Raw genomic sequence first — 19840 nt, forward strand, 5'->3', positions numbered from 1 at the left:
CTGGATGGATGTGGGTCCTGAGATGGAGCAGCTGTGGGGTGAAGCTGAGCTCAAGGTCTCTCCTCCAGGACTGGATGGGAGAGGGACTGGGAGCAGTGTTGGGTCCTCTGGCTGGGGGCTCCCCTGGCTCTTTTTTTCTGCTTTCACATAAAAGTGGGTTACGAAAGATACCAGTGACAGAAGTGCTTTAGAAGTTGTATAACACAGATAAAAGTGTTCATCTCCCTGCTAAAGGTTCCCAAATCTTTTTAAGAATTGAGTCTTACTTTTATCAACCCCACATCCACCAATTTTTTTAAACATCAGACTCAAGGACTAGCAGGAATACAAATAATAATTGTAACAGCAGGCAATTACTGAACACCAATGTGGGCACTGTGCTAGGCATTTCATATATGGTAGCTCAGTTATTTCTTGGAACAAGTCTATGCTATAGGTATCAGATGTATGCATTTCCTACCCAAGGAAACTGAGGCTTAACAGAGCTTAAGAAACTCCCCTAAAGCTGCACAGCACAAGTGCCATGATGTAATCTTAGGCCTGTGGTCACACAAATCGTGAATGGGATGGTGCAAAAAGCATAAGTCAAGGTGAGCCTTTGCCCAGAGAGCCCACCCTGAGCAGGCACAGCTGTAGGGCCGGTGGGCACTTAATGCACTAGATGAAACGACAGGCTTCCCTGGGCATCCTCGGCTGGAATAGAGGGGATACTCCAGTTCCGGGGCCTCCACCTTCTCCTCAGCCTCCCAGCCCCGCTGCCACCACTAAGAACTAACCTGGCATGCTGAGACCCTTTCCTATGACTCCAGACACATAATGCTCCCCAGCCCCCCCTCCCTCCCAAGCTGGACTCCAGGGTCCCTCACTCCAGCCACTCTCCCGCCAAGTCCTTCAGTCCCCAGGCATCCCCTGGAGGACCCCACTCAGGTAACCCCACCAAGTCAATCCAGCTGCCCACCTTTTCCACTCCTCCCACAATGTGACCCCAGAGGCTCACGTTCTGCAGCCCCAGAGAGGTGTGTTCCTCACAGAGACTCACATGGCACCCCCTTAGACTCTGGTCCGTTCACGACACATCTCACCCTCAGGCAGGACCCTGACTCCTCCACGGAGGAGGCCTCCCAGCCTCCTGGCCTCCCAGAAGCCTTTCTTCCTCCTTTCGTACCCCCAAGGTAGGTATCTCTCTACAGTACTTAGAAGCCTGCTCTCTCCCCAGACCCAAAGCAGAGCTTTGGGGGCTTTACTCCACTGAGCTTCACCTCCCTTTCTCTGTCTCCGGTGGCACTCTCCCATCTGTTCAAAACACCTTCAGGTATTTCTGGGAAAACAACAAAAACTCCACCTTCCCTCAACCTCATGGCTTCCACCAGCTGCCACTCTGTTCGCTGTCATCCCTTCACAGCTGACCTTTTTTTAAAAAAATAAACTCTGTTCCAATATAACATACATATGGTAAAGTGCCCAAATACATACACAGTTCAGTAGATTTTTTTCAAAGTGAAAAAAATTATCCAGGTACCAGTTATCTGGGTACAAGTTATCCAGCCAACTAGTGCCCAGATCAAGAAACAGAACATCACCAGCTTTCCACGGCAGCAGAATCCCAGGAGGCAACCACAATCCTTGACTTCTGAAACCAGAGAATCCTTTACTGTGCTTGGTCACTTAATATAAAAGAAATCATACAATATTTTGTGTCTTTTTTTTTTCTTTCACTTGAGTTATAACTTCCTATGTGTAGATATACCATCCTACTGCTGACAGGCATTTTAAGTTGTTTCCAGATTTCAACTTCCCAAGTTTGCGTTGCTAGGAACATTATGGAGCATGCCTTTTGGTGACACAGCCATGGCTCTTGAAAGAACTGTCCACACTTGCTGAACTGACATCCTCCTCTCCCACCCACTCCTCAGGCCGTCACCGTCACCTTCTGCGCCCAGCGCCACCCCCACCACAGGGCACCAGCAGGCGCTCTTGCGGCAGCATCCCGTGGGCACAGCTGAGCCACCCGACCATGCTAACAGCTTCTATCCTCCTCTGGCCTCTCGGGCTGCTTCTGCACAGCTTTGATTTGGAACTCTGCCCCCCATCACTCCTCTCCTGTCAGTGTTGCCCCCCTGCAACCAGACCCCTCTCCCTCACAGAAACATTTTCCTTCTTGCTGCTGGTCCTCTCTGCACATGCTGTTCCCTCTCCATCCCCCTCTTCTCCTCCAGCCACCAGTCCTTCAAGACTCTGCTTAGACCTGGAGTCCTTTCCATCCTGCTGTGCCGACCTCTGGGTGGCCTAGCACTCCACGCACCCTGGGATGCAGGCCTTCAAGGCAGAGAACCACCTCAGGACATGAGCCGTGAGCTCATGAGGGCAGGGCGGTGTCTTCTCCATCCCTGTGTCCTTGGCCTCTAACACCAGGTCTGATGCAAAGTGGTAACTGAGATGAATGAATGAATCCACATACATCAGAAAAGGACTGCTAAAGACCCATAGACTAACAAGGACATGTTTGAAAAGACCACTGTATTTTCTTCTCTGGGAAGACAGTGTACATGAACCCATAAGGATACATCTGCACTATCATTCATGGGGCCCAAGTCCCCAGATTAGGGCTACGTTATACCCACAGAGTATACAAGAGAAATCTTTCATTTGGGAAAGGCAGTTCGATTTCATCCAGCTAATACTTATTCTGAAATGAACGACCAACCACACACCCACCCATTAGCCATCCCTGAGGGCAGACAAACCTCAAGCTTTCACCTGCTCCAGGGCCTTCTTGGCCTGACTAGTGGCTCCAAAGCACTGGCTTATTCTGGGAATCTCCAAAGATGTTTCCATCACACACCAAGAGAAAAATCTTCCCCGAATGATTCCACCAGAATCATGATTTCAAATGTAAGGTTCAGACAGTATTTTCCATCTTTCCTCACTGAAAGAACAACGTGGCTCTTGACGAAGCCAAGGCCAGGATGCTTATCGTGGAAGGGAAGCTGGCTCCTCAGCCGTGGTGTGCCGGACAAGAGGACAGCTATCAGGGACACAGCTCAGGCTCAGGCTGACGCCACAGAAATTCGAGTGTGCGGCCAGGTGGGGTGACACCAGGTAAGGGGCCTGCTCCCCTGCCAGCTCCACTCTGGCACCCACCACAACTCTGGAGTGGGAGCTTTGGGCAATGAATCGCAACCTGTTTTCTAGGCTCCATGTACTCTGTTTCCTCCATGTAGAGCTTGGGCAGGTGGCTCAGCTTCCAGTTGCGATTCCATAGTCTGAAAAAGCCCTGGACACCAGGCCTGTCCTCCACAGCTAGGCAACAGCACTGTTTCTGCATCATGAAGTTCTTTTCCAGATACAAGGGGGCAGCAGTTGTGACTAAGTGACTCATTTTTGTGACTAAGTGACTTAGTCACATAGTTGTGACTAAGTGATTCTGTGCTTCGAAGCTCGAGGACTCTCTTAAACAGCAAGGATCCAAAGTTAAAGGCCAGAGTAGTGACCTGCTCCCAAATCCAGGGTGGAGGGACAGGTTATCAAAATTTCACACTGTGAAACTCTTTAATAAAGCAATGGCACCCCACTCCAGTACTCTTGCCTGGAAAATCCCATTGGCAGAGGAGCCTGGTAGGCTGCAGTCCATAGGGTCGCTAAGAGTTGGAAACGCCTGAGCGACTTCACTTTCACTTTTCACTTTTATGCACTGGAGAAGGAAATGGCAACCCACTCCAGTGTTCTTGCCTGGAGAATCCCAGGGACGGGGGAGCCTGGTGGGCTGCCGTCTATGGGGTCGCACAGAGTCGGACACGACTGAAGTGACTTAGCAGCAGCAGCAGCATAAAGCTGAAGGGCATATTTTTAAATTCTGGGTTGGCTCTGGATATCAGTTCCTGGGGAGCAGAGGCTGTGTTATTTTTCTTCTGACAGGGTTTAGCAGTAAGGTGGAAATTCTCACACCCACTTGCGTGCGCGCATGCTACATTGTCTCAGTCACATCTGACTCTTTGCAAATCTATGGACTGTGTAGCCCACCAGGCTCCTCTGTCCAGGGGATTCTCTAGGCAAGAATACTGGAGTGTGTTGCTGTGCCCTCCTCCAGAGGATCTTCCCGACCCAGGGATCAAACCTGGGTCTCCTGCTTTGCAGGCGGATACTTTACCGCTGAGCCATCAGGGAAACCCCAAACCTACACGAGTTAATGGCAAAATCCATTTTGATTCAATAAAGTCATACTTGTCATGCGCCACCCACAAGGATAGTCCTGCCTGTGGGACTGGTCAAGGATCTGCCAAATGCCTTAGAGGCTGCATCTGGAGAAGGCGTGGGGAGCCCTAGTTCACTGCCCATCAAGAAATATCAACAAAGTAGGCCAGTCCTAGGTCTGGGGAAGAGGCTAGAAACTTCCCGCCCCTTCCCGAGTTATCAGATGAGGCAGAGAGGCAGCAGTGAGAAGAGCACCGGGAGGGGCAGAGGGGAGAAGAGGGCACAAGCCTTTTGCATCCACTGGCCGCTGGTGCTCCCTTGGACAGTCCCCACCCCGCTTGCCTCGCAGGCTGTGCTGAAGTCTCAGAGACACAGTGATAGGGTGGACAGGCCACTGAAGACTGCAAAATGCCATGCCTGTGGAACTGGTCCTCAAGTGCGTCCTGCCTCCTTCAGGAAGACTTCCTTGGCTGTACCTGCCAACACTGATGCACATACTCCTCTGCCAGCACCAGGCATGGAGTGCGTCATTTCCTCTTCCTGAAACCTTTGCCCACAACACACCAGCCACAGATCATCTGCACTGCCTTCTAACACATCTTTCCCACCTCCTGTTTGGCACCTTTGACCACCCAGGTGAGAAACCGGGGACGGTGGTGGCAGAGAGGTTAAGTGACCATGCTGTGCCCCTCCAGCAAGTGGTGGAGATGGGGCTCAAAACCAGACTCTCCGACACCAAACTCCACACTCCTTCCCCAGTCCCTGACACAAAGGCCAAGCAGGTGCAGGGAGCAGAGGGGTGAGAGCCCTGCCTCAGAGTCACGCGTGACCCCACTGCCTAGACTGCCTCTGGTCCCCACTCTGGGAAGTTTGTAGCCCCCACCCTAGTCCTCCCGAGTCCACACCGTCCAGCCGCTCCGTGCTGCCTCGTGTTGGCCGCTGGGAGCAGCAGGGAGGAGCCAGCGTCTGGAGCCAGGCGCAGGACAAGGCTCAGCCCGCCCCACAGAGGCTGCCAGAGAGCCCTCGGTCGCCCTGTCCAGGGTGCCAGGAAGGAGCAGGTGGCTCTGGCTGGTGAGTTAGAAGCCTCACTTACCTGTCGTGCCGCTCGTGAAACACACAATGGAGAGGTCACTGGGTTTCGGGGGCTACAGAGGTGAGAAGAGTGTGTTAGAGACCCAGCCGGTGTGGCTGCCTGGACCCCTTCCCCGGCCAGCCCCTCTGTGCACACCCTGCCCCACCTCACGTGTGTGTGCATGGTGTGAGATGCAGGCATGTGCTGGCACACGTGTGTGGCCCTGCATGCTGTCATCAGAAAGGTGAGCAGGCAAGTCCCCAGGAAAGAGGAGGAAAAGCCAAGGAAACCTAGCCAGGCATGGACACATATCCGTCTCACCCACCTCACACTTGCTCCTGCCACCTCCCCCACTGTGTCTAAGTTGAATTCTAAGGGGATTGCGCTGCAGTGGCCACACACAGGCCTTCGTCAAAGATCTCACCTTTCTAGGCAATGTGACCCATTTCCTCCTTTCTTCCCACTTTTTCCCCCAATGTCTGGGTTTAGGCTTGGGAACAGAGCATGGAGCCCAGAGCTGAGCTGCCCACTCTGTCACTGAGATTGCTCTGCATCTGGCCCTTGCCCTGTGCATGTAGTCCTGGGGTCACCAGGAGGAGCCCACCATGACCACTTGCATGTAGAAGATGGTGTCCCAGAAGAGGTGACATGAGTTGAGACTGATGGACAAGCCACATCTCTCCAGATGAAGTCAGAGTGGGCATTCTGGGAGAGGAAACCAGCCTGGGCACAGACAGAGGAGCAAGAGACAGGGCATGCTGCTGGGTCAGAAAGGAATTCTCTAAGGCTGGGGGCGTGGCACAGTGTGTGGAAGTAGGAACACATCAGGGGCTACGGGGAAGGTAAGGGCCCTGGGAAGAGGGATGTGACCTGCTGCTGCCTGTGCATGCGAAGGCTCACAGGGTGGGAAGTGAGTGGGAAGAGCTGAGCTGCAGAGGGGGCTGGAGGTAAGAGGCCTGGTTAGAAAGCAGAAAGTCCCCACACGGCCCCTCCCAGAGGGCAGTGGCCTACACTGGTGACTCCAACTCAGGCAGGATCACTTGGGGATGACACACAGAAAAGCTCAAACAGCAAAGATGAGCAAAGACAGCAGAGGCCGCAAGGCGTCCACTTCCGGCTCTGTTGCTGCTCCTGCCCATCTCATCCTCTGGAGAGCTCACTACAGTGAAAGGGAAAACATCAGGTCTCCCAAAGAAAAAGTTACTGGAGATGCAAGGGATTGGCTGCCCTTTTTCCTCCCTCCAGAACATTCGACTGCTGTTCCAGGTCCCTCTCTGGACCCTCACTCACAGAAGTCCTCAGCACCCAAGGGGACATTTCCTCAGTTGCTTATTAACACAGGGGTGCTACTCTGGCCTCTCTACCAAGCCTTGTGGATGGTGAGGAAGGTCTGTAAGGATGTGCCCTGGGCACCATTTTGCTCAATCAAGACCTGCTGGAAAACGAGCTTACCACAGGATCACAGTGATTCTGCTGGCCACAGTCCTGAAAGAGGAAAACATTGGTTTTAAATGCTCAGAAGTTCTAATCAAAAAAAAAGATAAATAAACACAGTATGCCTCGATCCTGCACCAAGCCCAGAGGCCAAGATTCCCAATCCAGGGAATACAAAGATACACACGCAGGCACTGGCCACCCCACATCACACATAGGGGTCTGCAGCCCAGGGAGAGGCTAAGCACTGTATACAGGCACAGTGGGGAGATGGCCTGAGGGGTGCACGGTACATCAAGATGGAGCGGCTAGGTGGCCTGGGCCTCCTGCTAAGTGGTCAGGGCTGGAGGGGCAGATTGGGGCTGCCAGCTTAGGTGTGGCCCCTAAAACCATGGCAGGGCACAGGCATTCAAGAGCACACAGGGAAACAGGCGGAGAACCAGAAGGCCACGGGTCTAGGGCACAGTGGCAGTCAGCTGCTACTGAGTAAGGTGCGAGGCCCTGGAGCATGCCCTGTGTCACCCCGGCAGGCCACAGGCTGCCACCAGCCCAATGTCTCTGGGGAGGCCATGCAAAGGAAACCAGCTCTGTTGGCTGCAGGTGGCCTGGGAGACACCTACAAGAACCTCTTCAGGACTCGAGTTTACTACAGTCCCCCGGCTCAGACAGGCGCGCCGTTAGCTGGCAAAGAGGAGACTCCAGAGGCTGTGGGAGAAGCTGTGGGGCACGCTGGCACTACCATCACCTACTGGCGCCTGTGTCATTAACTGTGCCAACCAGCTGAGCCCATACCAAAGAGGATGCCTGCGGGGACCAACTCTACTACCCAGCACCAGCCCCTGGGAAGCTGCCCCTGTTTGAACCCTGGCACATGAAATATCCTGATGGCCTCAGACATCCATCCCAGGGTCATAAGATGGGCAGATAACCAGCAGCTCTGGCTCAGGGGCCAACTAGCTGTGGCCCAGGAAACAGCCCAGAAGCAGACCCTCACCTCCACATTCTGCATGGACTTAATGACCACCCCGCACTCCTGCCCTCTGTCTTTCAGGGCCTCCTCGAATGGCTCCATGAGGATGATCAGCTTGAGCCCTGGCGTCTCCTTCCTCTCCACGTGCTCCAGGAGAACCACAGCTTTCTGAGGTTTATCCACGATCACGGTGCTGATGTCAGCTGTAGGGGTTGTCAGGGAGAGTCAGGCTGTGCGGGCACAGGCTGTGACTGTGGGCGGCACATGCCAGGTAGTAGAAAAACGGGCTGTGTTTGCCACAAGACAAGCTTGTGTGTAAATAAACACGTATGACAGGTCACATGCGACATGTTTCCAGAGGAAAACTGCCCAAAGCCTGGATGAAGCCGAGGGCAGAAGACCAGGAAATCTCTTAGAAGGCATGCTTGGAATCTACCCTCAAGAGATTCCCTGGGGTAGATTCCAAACATTTCTTTTTCTCCAGGTTCAGCTATCATCCTCCCTGGTCTAAGATACTGATCACACCCCCAACACCTGCCTTAAGCTGAAGGGAACTCAGAGGGTTGGCAGCCTATGTGGGGGGCTGGTGCGGAAGCTCCTTCTTGGCAGCCCTACTGTGTGGAAGGAGCCTTCAGGTAAAGTCCAACTGGGGACTCAGGAAGCCAATTCAAGGGCCAAAAGGGAAGCCCCCAGTGTTCTCTGAGAATGGCAGCAAAGTGTTTACTAGTGTCAGACAATCAGCATAAGCTGAAGGCTGGGAAGGGGAAGTGGGACCGGCCACCAGGGACAGGAGGGGGCAGCTGGGCTCACCTGTGTTGATGATGTAGCGGACTGCCCCAGGGCCCAGGGTATCATATAGAGGGACCACCACCATTGAGTATGTGTAACAGGCAAGCTCTGCGATGATCCACTGTGGAGAGAATTGGGGTGGGGGACAGGGGAGCACAGAGCAGATATCAGGGCTGCACTGCCGTCAGGCCCAGGCAACCAGGGTCCTTGCCTGGGGCCCTGTGACCAGAGTGCTCTGTTCTGGTCCTGTGCACAAGGCAAGGGACCCATGCAGCTAATGGGCTGTGCCTGCTCACCCACAGCCTTCTAGTCCGTGCGTGCTCCAGGGAATCACGGACTCCAGATTATCCCAAGCCCACCTCCGGGGTTTGTATGGGCTTCTTCCCCAGGTCCTTCCTTTCCCATGGCTCAGGGAGTCGCTGTTTGTGCAGCTGGGTGGGGTGCGGATGGAGCTTGGCTGAAATGTCCACCCCGATTAGGGGCAATGCCAAGGGAGTGAGAGATGGCATGGATGAAGGATCTCCATTTTTCCTCTTGCCCCAGTCCCTTCAGGCAGTGGGAGCTGGGCTGTTCTATGGTACCCAATCCTGTATTCCACTGATGCCTCTAAAACCAGTTAAGGCTGATGCTCACCTCTGGTCGATTTTGCGCAAAAACGCCGATAAACTGATCTGTACATGGTTTACAATTGTGCTGGAGAAGTCCAGACCCTAGAAATTCAGCCCTGTCGGCCACCTGCACAGAGACACAGAGCAGTGATGGGAAAACAAGGGTTCTTCAGCAGGGAAGGGAGAGATGCAGGTGGGCTTTCTATGGTCTGAGGGAGCTCCCCAACTCCCTACTCAGGTGTGTTGGAAATCTTGAAAGGTTGCTGCCAGGAGTTTGACAGACAGGCCAGACAAAGAAAAAGTAACTGAGACCGTCCAGGGTGCCCCCAACCCACCCTCCCACCTCATTCCAAGCGCCAGGTCTGTGTGGGTAGACAGGGTGGGTGCTGTCTTCTGTTACTCACCTCCTGGTAGGACAGCCACTGATAAGGCTGCTTGGGATTCCTGAAGCCAAGACAGGGTCCATTCCCTGCAGAGAGATAAGCAGACCTTGTACCAGGGAGGAGGGCAGGGTAGCAGTACCACCTGCACCCACTCAGTAGACACCTGGATGAACCTCCCGCCCGGGGAGGCAGTCCATGAGCCAAGCAAACTGCTCCCCACCTGCCTAAACCTGCTGAAGTGCAAGAAGGCCTAGAGTACACAAACATGGCATCTCCCCAGGGAGACCAGGGAAGCCCAGGAATGGGAAATGACACAGTGCCAGTTAGTTCCCACCATGACCTGTGTGATGCAGCCCCAGGAGGACACGGAGACCCGGGGACCCCTGGGCAGAGGTGGCACTTTGCCTCTCTGTGACAACTCCCTTCACCCAGACATCCTGGAAGTTGGGATCAGAACCATGCCAGCCAATAGCCCGGTAGTTCAAGGCTCACCAGGGGCTGCCAATGGGAGATAGGGAGCATGCGCTAAGAGACAGCTTAAGGTCAGCGGTTCCAGGGCTGGACAAAAGCTGAGGTTAGCTGTTGACCACATTAGCAGTTACCTGTGTGACTGGGTGGCAGGAGGGCTAAGAATGGCTTCTCTCCCCTGACCCTGGGAATGACTCACCCGCCACACCCCTGGAACCACACTTACTCACTCCCACCCTTGCACCTGCTCAACCCCTGCCACGACCCTTCCATACTCCCATGGCCCCTCTTACCTGAGATCCTAAGCCCACGGCGGAACACCTCGTACATGGTCCTGGCATCGTCATAGTAGTGGGTGAACAGCTCCGGGCTGTCCCCTATTACGGATCGCCGGGCCCCACCACTGTCCTACGAGCCAAGCACAGAACGGAGAGGCAGCCGGGGGTGTCGGGAGAGGGCACACCAGTGTGGGTGCACACCTGGGCCGCATGGCTGGAACGGGACATGCTCTGTGCACACTCACACACATGGCCTACACACACCTGGGCTGTAGACACACAACCTCTACACACGTTCATGGACACGTGGCTTGTACGCACTGGGCCTGTACATATCCATACTCAAACAGGCGGCTCACGCCCATGGGTCGAGTATAGTGGTCTACACACGCACACACAGCACCCACACACCAGGTCAGCATACACTGCTGCTTCTGCTGCTGCTGCATCGCTTCAGTTGTGTCTGACTCTGTGCGACCCCATAGATGGCAGCCCACCAGGCTCCCCCGTCCCTGGGATTCTCCAGGCAAGAACACTGGAGTGGGTTGCCATTTCCTTCTCCAATGCATGAAAGTGAAAAGTGAAAGGGAAATAGCTCAGTCGTGTCCGACTTGTAGCGACCCCATGGACTGCAGCCTACCAGGCTCCTCCATCCATGGGATTTTCCAGGCAAGAGTACTGGAGTGGGGTGCCACTGCCTTCTCTGGAGCATACACTAACTGCCCATAACCTTTAGTTACTGTGCATACACACCCATGGTTCACTCATACAATAGAGTGGTGGATGCTGGCTGGAGTCAGGCTTCAGGATCAACCCACCAAGGTGTTGCTGCCATGCATGTAGGTTAAGAATCATGGCTGCCATCCATCACTCACATAACAGTGTGATTAGTTTGAGAACCTGCTGAAGGTACTTTCCCAGGAAAAGAGGCCTAGAAGGCTGTGAAGGGAACAGCCCGGACCTTCAGTGAATCGAGTGGGAAGGCAGCAAACGCCACGTGTGCTGGGGGCTAGGAAAGGAGCTGGGCTTCTCCTGCCTCTTCCCCTTCCTCATGCCACCCCTCTCCTCAGGCTCCCAAGCCCAGTACTCTCCAGAATCACCACTCCAACTCTTCTCTGAGCACTATTTGGGCTGGGCTGGGCTGGCCCATGGTCCGCTACCTCTTGGAACATCAAGTCTGAGGAACAGCGTGAGAGCTACAAAGCAAACAGCTGAACTCTGAACCACAGGCGGCACTCAGCTGTTTTGCAGTGGACAGTTCTGTCTGGCCAGTGCCTCCTGAGCACCAGGTCCATAAGGACCTGCATGGGGATCTGGGGACTGATACAATCAGACCTGGTGAGCACTTAGAGGGGACAGAAACGATGAAGCAAGAGACTGTGTCCAGGGACAGAAGGGGCGCACGTGGGCAGGTGTGTTAGAGCGTGGCTGCTGAGCTGGGTTTTAAAGGATACAAAGGGGTTTACTGGGCAGAATGAGGAACAAGGACTGGAAGTCTCACCAGAGGCAACAAGTGCAAACACTTGGGGCAGGAGGGCACCTGGGGGCTGGAGGAACTCATGCCACTCCGAGTGGTAAATGGAGGGGTCCAGAGAGGTGGCAGATCAAGGCGAGGTGCTTGAGCTTTAGGTGGAGGGCAAGGGGGAGCTGGGAAGGATTGTTAGCAAGGGTAAGAGACATGATCTTCACAACCCAGATAATCATGATGGTGTGATCACTCACCTAGAGCCAGACATCCTGGAATGTGAAGTCAAGTGGGCCTTAGAAAGCATCACTACGAATAAAGCTAGTGGAGGTGATGGAATTCCAGTTGAGCTATTTCAAATCCTAAAAGATGATGCTGTGAAAGTGCTGCACTCAATATGCCAGCAAATTTGGAAAACTCAGCAGTGGCCACAGGACTGGAAAAGGTCAGTTTGCATTTCAATCCCAAAGAAGGGCAATGCCAAAGAATACTCAAACTACCGCACAATTGCACTCATCTCACACGTTAGTAAGGTAATTCTCAAAATTCTCCAAGACAGGCTTCAGTAATACGTGAACCGTGAACTTACAGATGTTCAAGCTGGTTTTAGAAAAGGCAGAGGAACCAGAGATCAAATTGCCCACATCCGCTGGATCATGGAAAAAGCAAGAGAGTTCCAGAAAAACATTTATTTCTGCTTTATTGATTATGCCAAAGCCTTTGACTGTGTGGATCACAATAAACTGTGGAAAATTCTGAAAGAGATGGGAATACTAGACCACCTGACCTGCCTCCTGAGAAATCTGTATGCAGGTCAGGAAGCAACAGTTAGAACTGGACACGGAACAACAGACTGGTTCCAAATAGGAAAAGGAGTACGTCAAGGCTGTATATTGTCACCCTGCTTATTTAACTTATATGCAGAGTACATTATGAGAAACGCTGGACTGGAAGAAACACAAGCTGGAATCAAGATTGCCGGGAGAAATATCAATAACCTCAGATATGCAGATGACACCATCCTTATGGCAGAAAGTGAAGAGGAACTAAAAAGCCTCTTGATGAAAGTCAAAGTGGAAAGTGAAAAGTTGGCTTAAAGCTCAACATTCAGAAAACGAAGATCATGGCATCCGGTCCCACCACTTCATGGGAAATAGATGGGGAAACAGTGAAAACAGTGTCAGACTTTATTTTTCTGGGCTCCAAAATCACTGCAGATGGTGACTGCAGCCATGAAATTAAAAGACGTTTACTCCTTGGAAGGAAAGTTATGACCAACCCAGATAGCATATTCAAAAGCAGAGACATTACTTTGCCAACAAAGGTCCGTCTAGTCAAGGCTATGGTTTTTCCTATGGTCGTGTATGGATGTGAGAGTTGGACTCTAAAGAAAGGTGAACACCGAAGAATTGATGCTTTTGAACAGTGTTGTTGGAGAAGACTGTTGAGAGTCCCTTGGACTGCAAGGAGATCCAACCAGTCCATTCTGAAGGAGATCAGTCCTGGGATTTCTTTGGAAGGAATGATGGTAAAGCTGAAGCTCCAGTACTTTGGCCACCTCATGCGAAGAGTTGACTCATTGGAAAAGACTCTGATGCTGGGAGGGATTGGGGGCAGGAGGAGAAGGGGACGACAGAGGATGAGATGGCTGGATGGCATCACTGACTCGATGGACGTGAGTCTCAGTGAACTCCAGGAGTTGGTGATGGACAGGAAGGCCTGGTGTGCTGTGATTCATGGGGTCGCAAAGAGTCGGACACGACTAAGTGACTGAACTGAACTGAACTGAAGAGACATGATCTGAATCGTTCCCCACCAGGTAGCACACAAGAGTAAATGTTACCAGGCCCTCTATGATCTGGATCCCTCTTACCTCTCTCATCTCACCTCCTACCACTCTCTCCTCTCCTCCTTCACTACAGTCGCTCCGGATTCCTGCACTACTGGACGATGAGGCAAGGGAGGGCACCACCCTCCCAGGAAGAGAGGCCTTGGCTGTGCCCATGACCTGTCCTCCCCGCCAGACCCACGAGGGACTTGCTCTCTGGCCCTCAACCTGACTGAATCCAGATCACTGTCACCTCTAAGCCCAGAAGCCCCAGGTGCCTCCCCACACATGGCCCCTGCAAAGCCACAGCAAAAATGGCCCTGTCTCTCCTACTACTGAAAACCCCAAATAGATCCAGGCTGTCCACACCGAAGAGTCCCTCTCCAGTTCATGGGGCTTTGTCCTTGCTGGCCTCTCCAGGTGAGTTAATTCATCTTAGTGCTTCCTCTGCATCATCTCACCAAATCCTTAAAATAACTTTAGGATGCAGGTTGTCTTTTTATTGCCCACTTGACACATGAGGAAACTGAGGCTCAGAGAGTTTATTAAAAAAAAAAAAAAAAACTGCCAAGGACCACAAGGCTAGTAAGAGGCACGGCTGGGCTGCGAATCCAGAGCTGCTGGTCACCACAGGCAACTAAGTTATATACCCACAGCCCTTCTCCACCTCCCAGCCACAGCACGTGAATTGCCACTTCCCAAAACCACCAGGTCGCAGTCACACACCTGCACCTCTGTACACATTTCCAAAGCATTTTACGGAAAAATGCTCTAAAAGGTCCCACTCCTATCTCGGCCTGTGCCCTCTCCCACCAGGCAAAACTCCGTCATGCTTATGATCGGTACCTACAAGACATACCATCAAGAGCAAAAGCAAGGAGTTGCATGGTGTATGTGGTGTATTATCATTTTAAATCATGGGCAGATGTCTATACGTTTGCTTGTGGAAAACAGCTAACACGATGCTCAGGTGAAGAGAACTGGGAGGCAAGGTGAAAAAGGTGGAAGCTTATCAGTCTATGTCCTTTGGCTGCTTTTGAACTGTACACTAACTATTCAAAATAACTAAAAGAAGATCCTCTGGAGGAGGGCCTAGCAACCCACTCCAGTATTCTTGCCTGGAGAATCCCATGGACAAAGGAGCCTGGAGGGCTACAGTCCATAGAGTCGCAATGAGTCAAATACAACTGAGTGACTAACACTTTTACTTTCAAAGGTTTTTAAAAGGCAAAATAAATTCCATAAACTTAGGAAATAAATCTTACAGGTCCTTCTAGACTGAGCCTGGAACCCCTTGTCCAGGCCGGGCTGCCATCCCTTCTTCCCTCAGCGGCTCTGCCTGTGAGTTGTGTGCTCTGGAAGGGCAGGGCCCTGCGGTTGGGCCCCTCTGGGTCCCAGCTCCAGACCAGGGTCGGGCACAGGGAGAATCTGGGAGGAAATGTACCCAGCACCCCCTTGAGAACATGCTTAGGCCTCCTACTGAGGCAACCATAAGCCAAGGCCCCCTCTCCGAGAAGCAGGCAAACCAGAGGCCCAGGGCAAGGGCAAAGGTCAGTCTCTGGCTGGGTTTCAGCTACTGGGAGAGGCAGAAGGCGCATCTGGTAGGAGAGCCTGTCCAGGGCCGCTTCATAGCTTCCTGGCTGGCTGCCCATGGAAGAAACCAAGGTTCTCTGGGCCATCTGAGGCCAAATAAGCCACAAGTTTGGGTTCTCCCTTCAAGACGCCTATCCCCTGCCCACTACTTCCCACAGCCCAGCTGCTCACATGCTGCTCACCTTCACCTCCTCTGACTGCATCAGGAGATTGCACGGTGGCTTTAAGGCCTTCGGTCGGTGAGTGAACCAGTAGGCAAGGATGGCGGCTAGCGCACCCATACTCACGAGGGTGGTGGCCGAGAGGCTGCGGAAAAACTGGCCCAAGTCGGCCAGCTCGGGCAGCCGCAGCATCCTCAGGATCTCCTGAGTCTGCATCTTCTCCAGAAGCGAGAGGAAGAACTCTGTGGGGAACGAGAGGCAGGTGAGGGAGGCGGCCTGGCAGGAGGCAAGGGAGGGGTGGTCTGGGGCCTCTCTCCCACTTGAGTCAGAAGCCACACACTGATCCTGTCCGGGCCCCAAGCGAGGTGAGATGTACAGTCTCCTGGAGCAGCACAGCATATACTAGGAGCTAGATGCTAGGAAGGGCCCTTCCCAGTGACAGGCCAGAGAGCCCTTAGCAGCCATACCAGACAGTCGGACATCCGGCCCAGTTCTCCTGAGAAACATATGCTCAGGCCCTGGGCCATGCCTGACGTGCTTCCGCATCTCCCAGGGGTAGAGCGTGCTCTGACAGCTCTGGAGTTAATGCCTCCGGAGCCCCAGCATCTGGGTGTACTGCCTCTCCTGTGTCGTCACAGCATCTTGCTTATCCTTGCTCCCGTGGTGTGGACTGGATGGAGGGGCAGCAGATGTGCCTGGCACTGTGCCCAGGATGAGTGGGGGTGAAGGGATGTAGACGCCTTTCATGCCACCTCAAAGCCGCCAGCAGCCGGCTCTCACCCTGAGGGACACAGAGAAGGCGAGGGGGCAAGGCCCACAGACCAGCCCCAACAGAGGTGAGGGTAGCAAAGCAGAAGGCAAGGGTTCAGTGCAGCAGAGTCCCCGCAGCCCACCAGGGGGCTTTCCTCGAAGAGAATTTATAAGCAAAGGCCTGCCAGGGGCAGAGGTGATACGGGGGCCAACTTTCTGAAGAATGGCAGCGCTCCCAAGAGCAGCCAGGCTGAGGTGCGGACCCGGCTCTCCAGCCCTGGACTGATTACCACTATGCACTGCGGCTCCGCACCACCACAGACCAAGAAGCCAACGGCGGGAGGAAGAGGTGGCCCACCATTAACAACGGCCCTGTGCTGTGCTCCCTGGGATCCCATCTGCTAATGTTCAGAGGAAAGAGGAGGCAACAGAGGAGGAGCGAGAGTTAAGGTGGTGGGAAGGAAAAGGGGTTCAGCAACGGGCTGGGTCCCTATTGGGACCACAAGCATCCCTCGTGACGCTGCCCGTGGTGGTCAGGTTGCTCTGATGGGATAAAGCATGCAGTCCAAGTGGACACTGTGGGCCTCCTAGGGGCACAAGGAGGATGCCCTAGGGTGGCCAGTGGGGGCTTTTCTGTGACAAGCACTGGGGGCTTAATTTGGTTCAAAAAGGGAAGCCCCCAAGTGCTACCAGGCCCTCCTGTTAACTGCTAAGTGAAGTAATGCTGGCAAGACACGCAATGGCTAGCTGGGCTCAGGGGTCTGCACTTCGCCCAGGCCTGGGGAAGGCAGCCAGGGTGGGCCAGGTGCTGGACGCTCTACCCCCACAGGGGCCTTCTTGGTGTCACTGCCCATCTGGGGGGCCCAAAGCTAGGAGTGCTGTATGACATCTATGGGTCTGTCAGCTCACTGAGGGTTGTGTGGGCTCCTGGCTGCCATGCACTGGCCCTTCACCCCCATCTCTGGATGCATGACTGTTGTTTCCCTTCTTGGGAAAGAATGAGAAAGGCCAACAACAGCTACTCTGCAGCCACAGGATATGAGCCAAATAGCAAATGCTTGACCCTTAGGAGAGGAGAGAGCTGCTGAAATTCCAATGGCATCTGTGCTAAACATCACCATACCAAAGATGAGGTCAGTACTGTACACTCACTGCAGAGGAAGTGGGCAGAGCTCCAGAGTTCAAGTCCCTTCTCCTTCACTTGTGAGCTACGCTAAGTTGAGCACACCTCACTTCTGTGGACCTCTCCTTTCCCATCTTTAAAATGGGGACAGTATCACGCATGCATGTAAAGCTCCTCATCCTGGGTGTGGTGTAGCTAGAGGCACGATGGGACTAAAGAGAGGGCAGCGGTGTACTTGTCAGAACAAGGAGGCTGTTCGGCCCAGGCCGAAATACACTGGACACAGGTGTCCGAAACCAGGTACGCGGACCCACGGGGGTTTATGCTCTACGGATGGCACGGCAGGCTGTGTGAGCCCAGGTTATACTCATCAACCACACGCAGGGTCTGGGTGAGAGAAGCGAGCCCCCACCTAGCCAGAGCGTCCTCACTGAGTCCCTGAGCCAGAAATCCAGTTTTACCAGCAGCCTGCTTGAGCTGGATCAGTTTTGGGGGCCACCCTGCAGGAATAAATAACTGCTGGCAAACTGGAGAAATTAAGGTTCTGCATCAGCAAAGCAGAGGTCAGGCTACGGACCAAGGTAAATCCACTAAGGAAAACTGCTCTGGGGAGGCCCGTGGGCAGGAGGCCAGTTGGCTTTCTTGGGATATTTACTTCCTTAAGCTGCAAATAAGAAACTAAGTTACAGCCAGGCCCATCAGATAAAAAATGACTCACTACATAGTGGAAAATCTAGATATGCCCTCTAGCTCCTTGGATGAGCTCCGAGAGCTGAATGATGTTTCCTATAGCAGACTCAACTGACTCCATAGGCTGGGAAGCCAAGGCTCAAGAAGTCCCTGTCCAGCCCTGGGGCTCAACTATGCAGTCCCAAAAGTTTCAGAGAAAACCCTGGAAGTATGCCTTACTACCTCCAGTGTTCTTGCCTGGAGAATCCCATGGACAGAGGGGCCTGGTGGGCCACGGTCTATGGGGTTGCAAAGAGTCAGACATGACTAAGCAACTAACACACACACACGCTTTACTACCACCGGTCCCTGGCCCTTGGCAGCTCCTTGCAGGCCCCAGGCTGCAGCCAAACGTGGGCACTGGTTGCAATGCTGGGGCTGTCACAGGAGCACAGAAAAGAACGACTAAGCATCCATTCACCTACCCGTCTACCCACCCACTCACCTAGTAGACCCTCATATGGCCCCACTCTGATCCAGTTCAGGGCTGGGCACAGGGCCAAGCCAGATGTGGGCCTGCCCGCAGTCTCATCAGGGAGATCCAAAAGGGAATGGACAGTGCTGTGAGGGCAGTTTGGGCTGTGATCAGACATAGGGCACCAGAAAAGATGCCCAACTCAGGTCCAGAGAGTCAGGGCAGACTTCCTGCAGGGAGGAGCACTGATGCCAAGACTGAAGGATCAAGAGGAAAGGTGTCCCAAGCAGAGGGAAACAAATATGCAAAGGCTGGAGCTGAGGGAGACCACGGAGCACTTAGCAAACTAAATATTATACCCAGGAAAGAAGTCTGGAGCCCATGAACCCTTGTACGAGGTCCAGGGCCACAAGTCTGAGGCTGGTTTCCCGGATGTGCTGACCTTTCAGTCATCACCAAAGCACCACAGACCCCAGGAGAGGGAGGAACAGAACCTGCGTAAACTCCCTGAAATGTTGGTATACCTGGGAGTCCACGCCTCCACCACTCAGTCCTCATGACTCCTTATGAGGTGGAGACACAGAGACTCCACCGAAGAAGTTACCTGCTATTCACAGGTGCAGCAAGTGAGCAGGGGAGCCAGGACCTGAGCCCCAGATGACCACAGCCTCTAAACCACTGCCTTGCTTTGCACTGCCACCCCAACGCTTGCCTACGCTGTGCCATCCACATCCACAACCCGTGCTCTCCTTTGCGACAGTGCTAAACCCACAGACAGGACTTCCCAGGAGGCACTGCAGAAAAGAATCCGCCTGCCAATGCAGGCAGATGTAAGAGATGTGGCTTCAGTCCCTGGGTTGGGAAGATCCCCTGGAGGAGGGCATGGCAACCCACTCCAGTATTCTTGCCTGGAGAATCCCACGGACAGAGGAGCCTGATAGGCTGAAGTCCACAGAGTCACAAACAGTCAGACACAACTGAAGCGACTTAGCATGCAAACCCACAGAAAATCAGCTTCAGACCTGGTCAGAAGAGTCCAAGCCCAGGTCGGGGGGTGGGCAGTGGGCAGCACATGGCCACCAGAGCCTGTAAGCAGGGAACAAGACAGCCAGGCCAGCCACTTGCACTTCACCATGCACACACTACAGGTGGGCTCCCTCTTGGCCTCACATTACGAACTTGCCATTTTCCCACGGTTGGGTTCCCTTCCAGGAAGCCCACTTGCCTGGGACGCTGGAGGGTGGTGGGAAAAGGGCTTGACCACTCACTCCTCTCCAGGCTCCTACTCAGGTGCCCACCCTAAGGAGGCAATTCAAGTGACTGCAGGTCCTATAGTGCTAAGGCTGGGCCTGTGCCCCTTCCTGGCTGGGCAGCGACCAGAGGGTGTCATTCCTGCCAGCTCGCCGACCTCAGACAGTCAGGGGTGCTTTCCCATGCCCTGAGAATGCTTCAGATCGGGACCCACCAGAGGGGAGAGCTGCAAATTCAGGTCCTCTAAGGACACGGACCTCAGAGCCAGCCTGTGTCACCAGGCTTTTGGCTTGAGGCGGGGCCTGGGAGTCTGGTCTCATCTCATTACTTAA

At 53.7% G+C, this 19840-nt stretch overlaps 1 protein-coding gene across 6 annotated transcripts in view; it reads right to left on the reverse strand.

The window, feature by feature from the left end:
• ACSL6 (acyl-CoA synthetase long chain family member 6) overlaps nt 1-19840 on the reverse strand; it is a 63078-nt gene that overhangs the window by 29820 nt on the left and 13418 nt on the right. For all 6 annotated transcript variants that reach the window (XM_025293069.3, XM_025293064.3, XM_025293066.3 and 3 more), the window contains 8 exons: nt 15262-15482; nt 10209-10323; nt 9469-9533; nt 9090-9191; nt 8478-8577; nt 7692-7870; nt 6716-6748; nt 5285-5336 (listed from right to left, as the gene is read on the reverse strand). In XM_025293069.3, the coding sequence (XP_025148854.1) occupies nt 5285-5336; nt 6716-6748; nt 7692-7870; nt 8478-8577; nt 9090-9191; nt 9469-9533; nt 10209-10323; nt 15262-15482 (867 nt within the window). The remainder of the gene's footprint in view (nt 1-5284; nt 5337-6715; nt 6749-7691; nt 7871-8477; nt 8578-9089; nt 9192-9468; nt 9534-10208; nt 10324-15261; nt 15483-19840) is intronic.

The sequence above is a fragment of the Bubalus bubalis genome, chromosome 9 (genome assembly GCF_019923935.1).
Source record: "Bubalus bubalis isolate 160015118507 breed Murrah chromosome 9, NDDB_SH_1, whole genome shotgun sequence".
Taxonomy (NCBI): domain Eukaryota; kingdom Metazoa; phylum Chordata; class Mammalia; order Artiodactyla; family Bovidae; genus Bubalus; species Bubalus bubalis.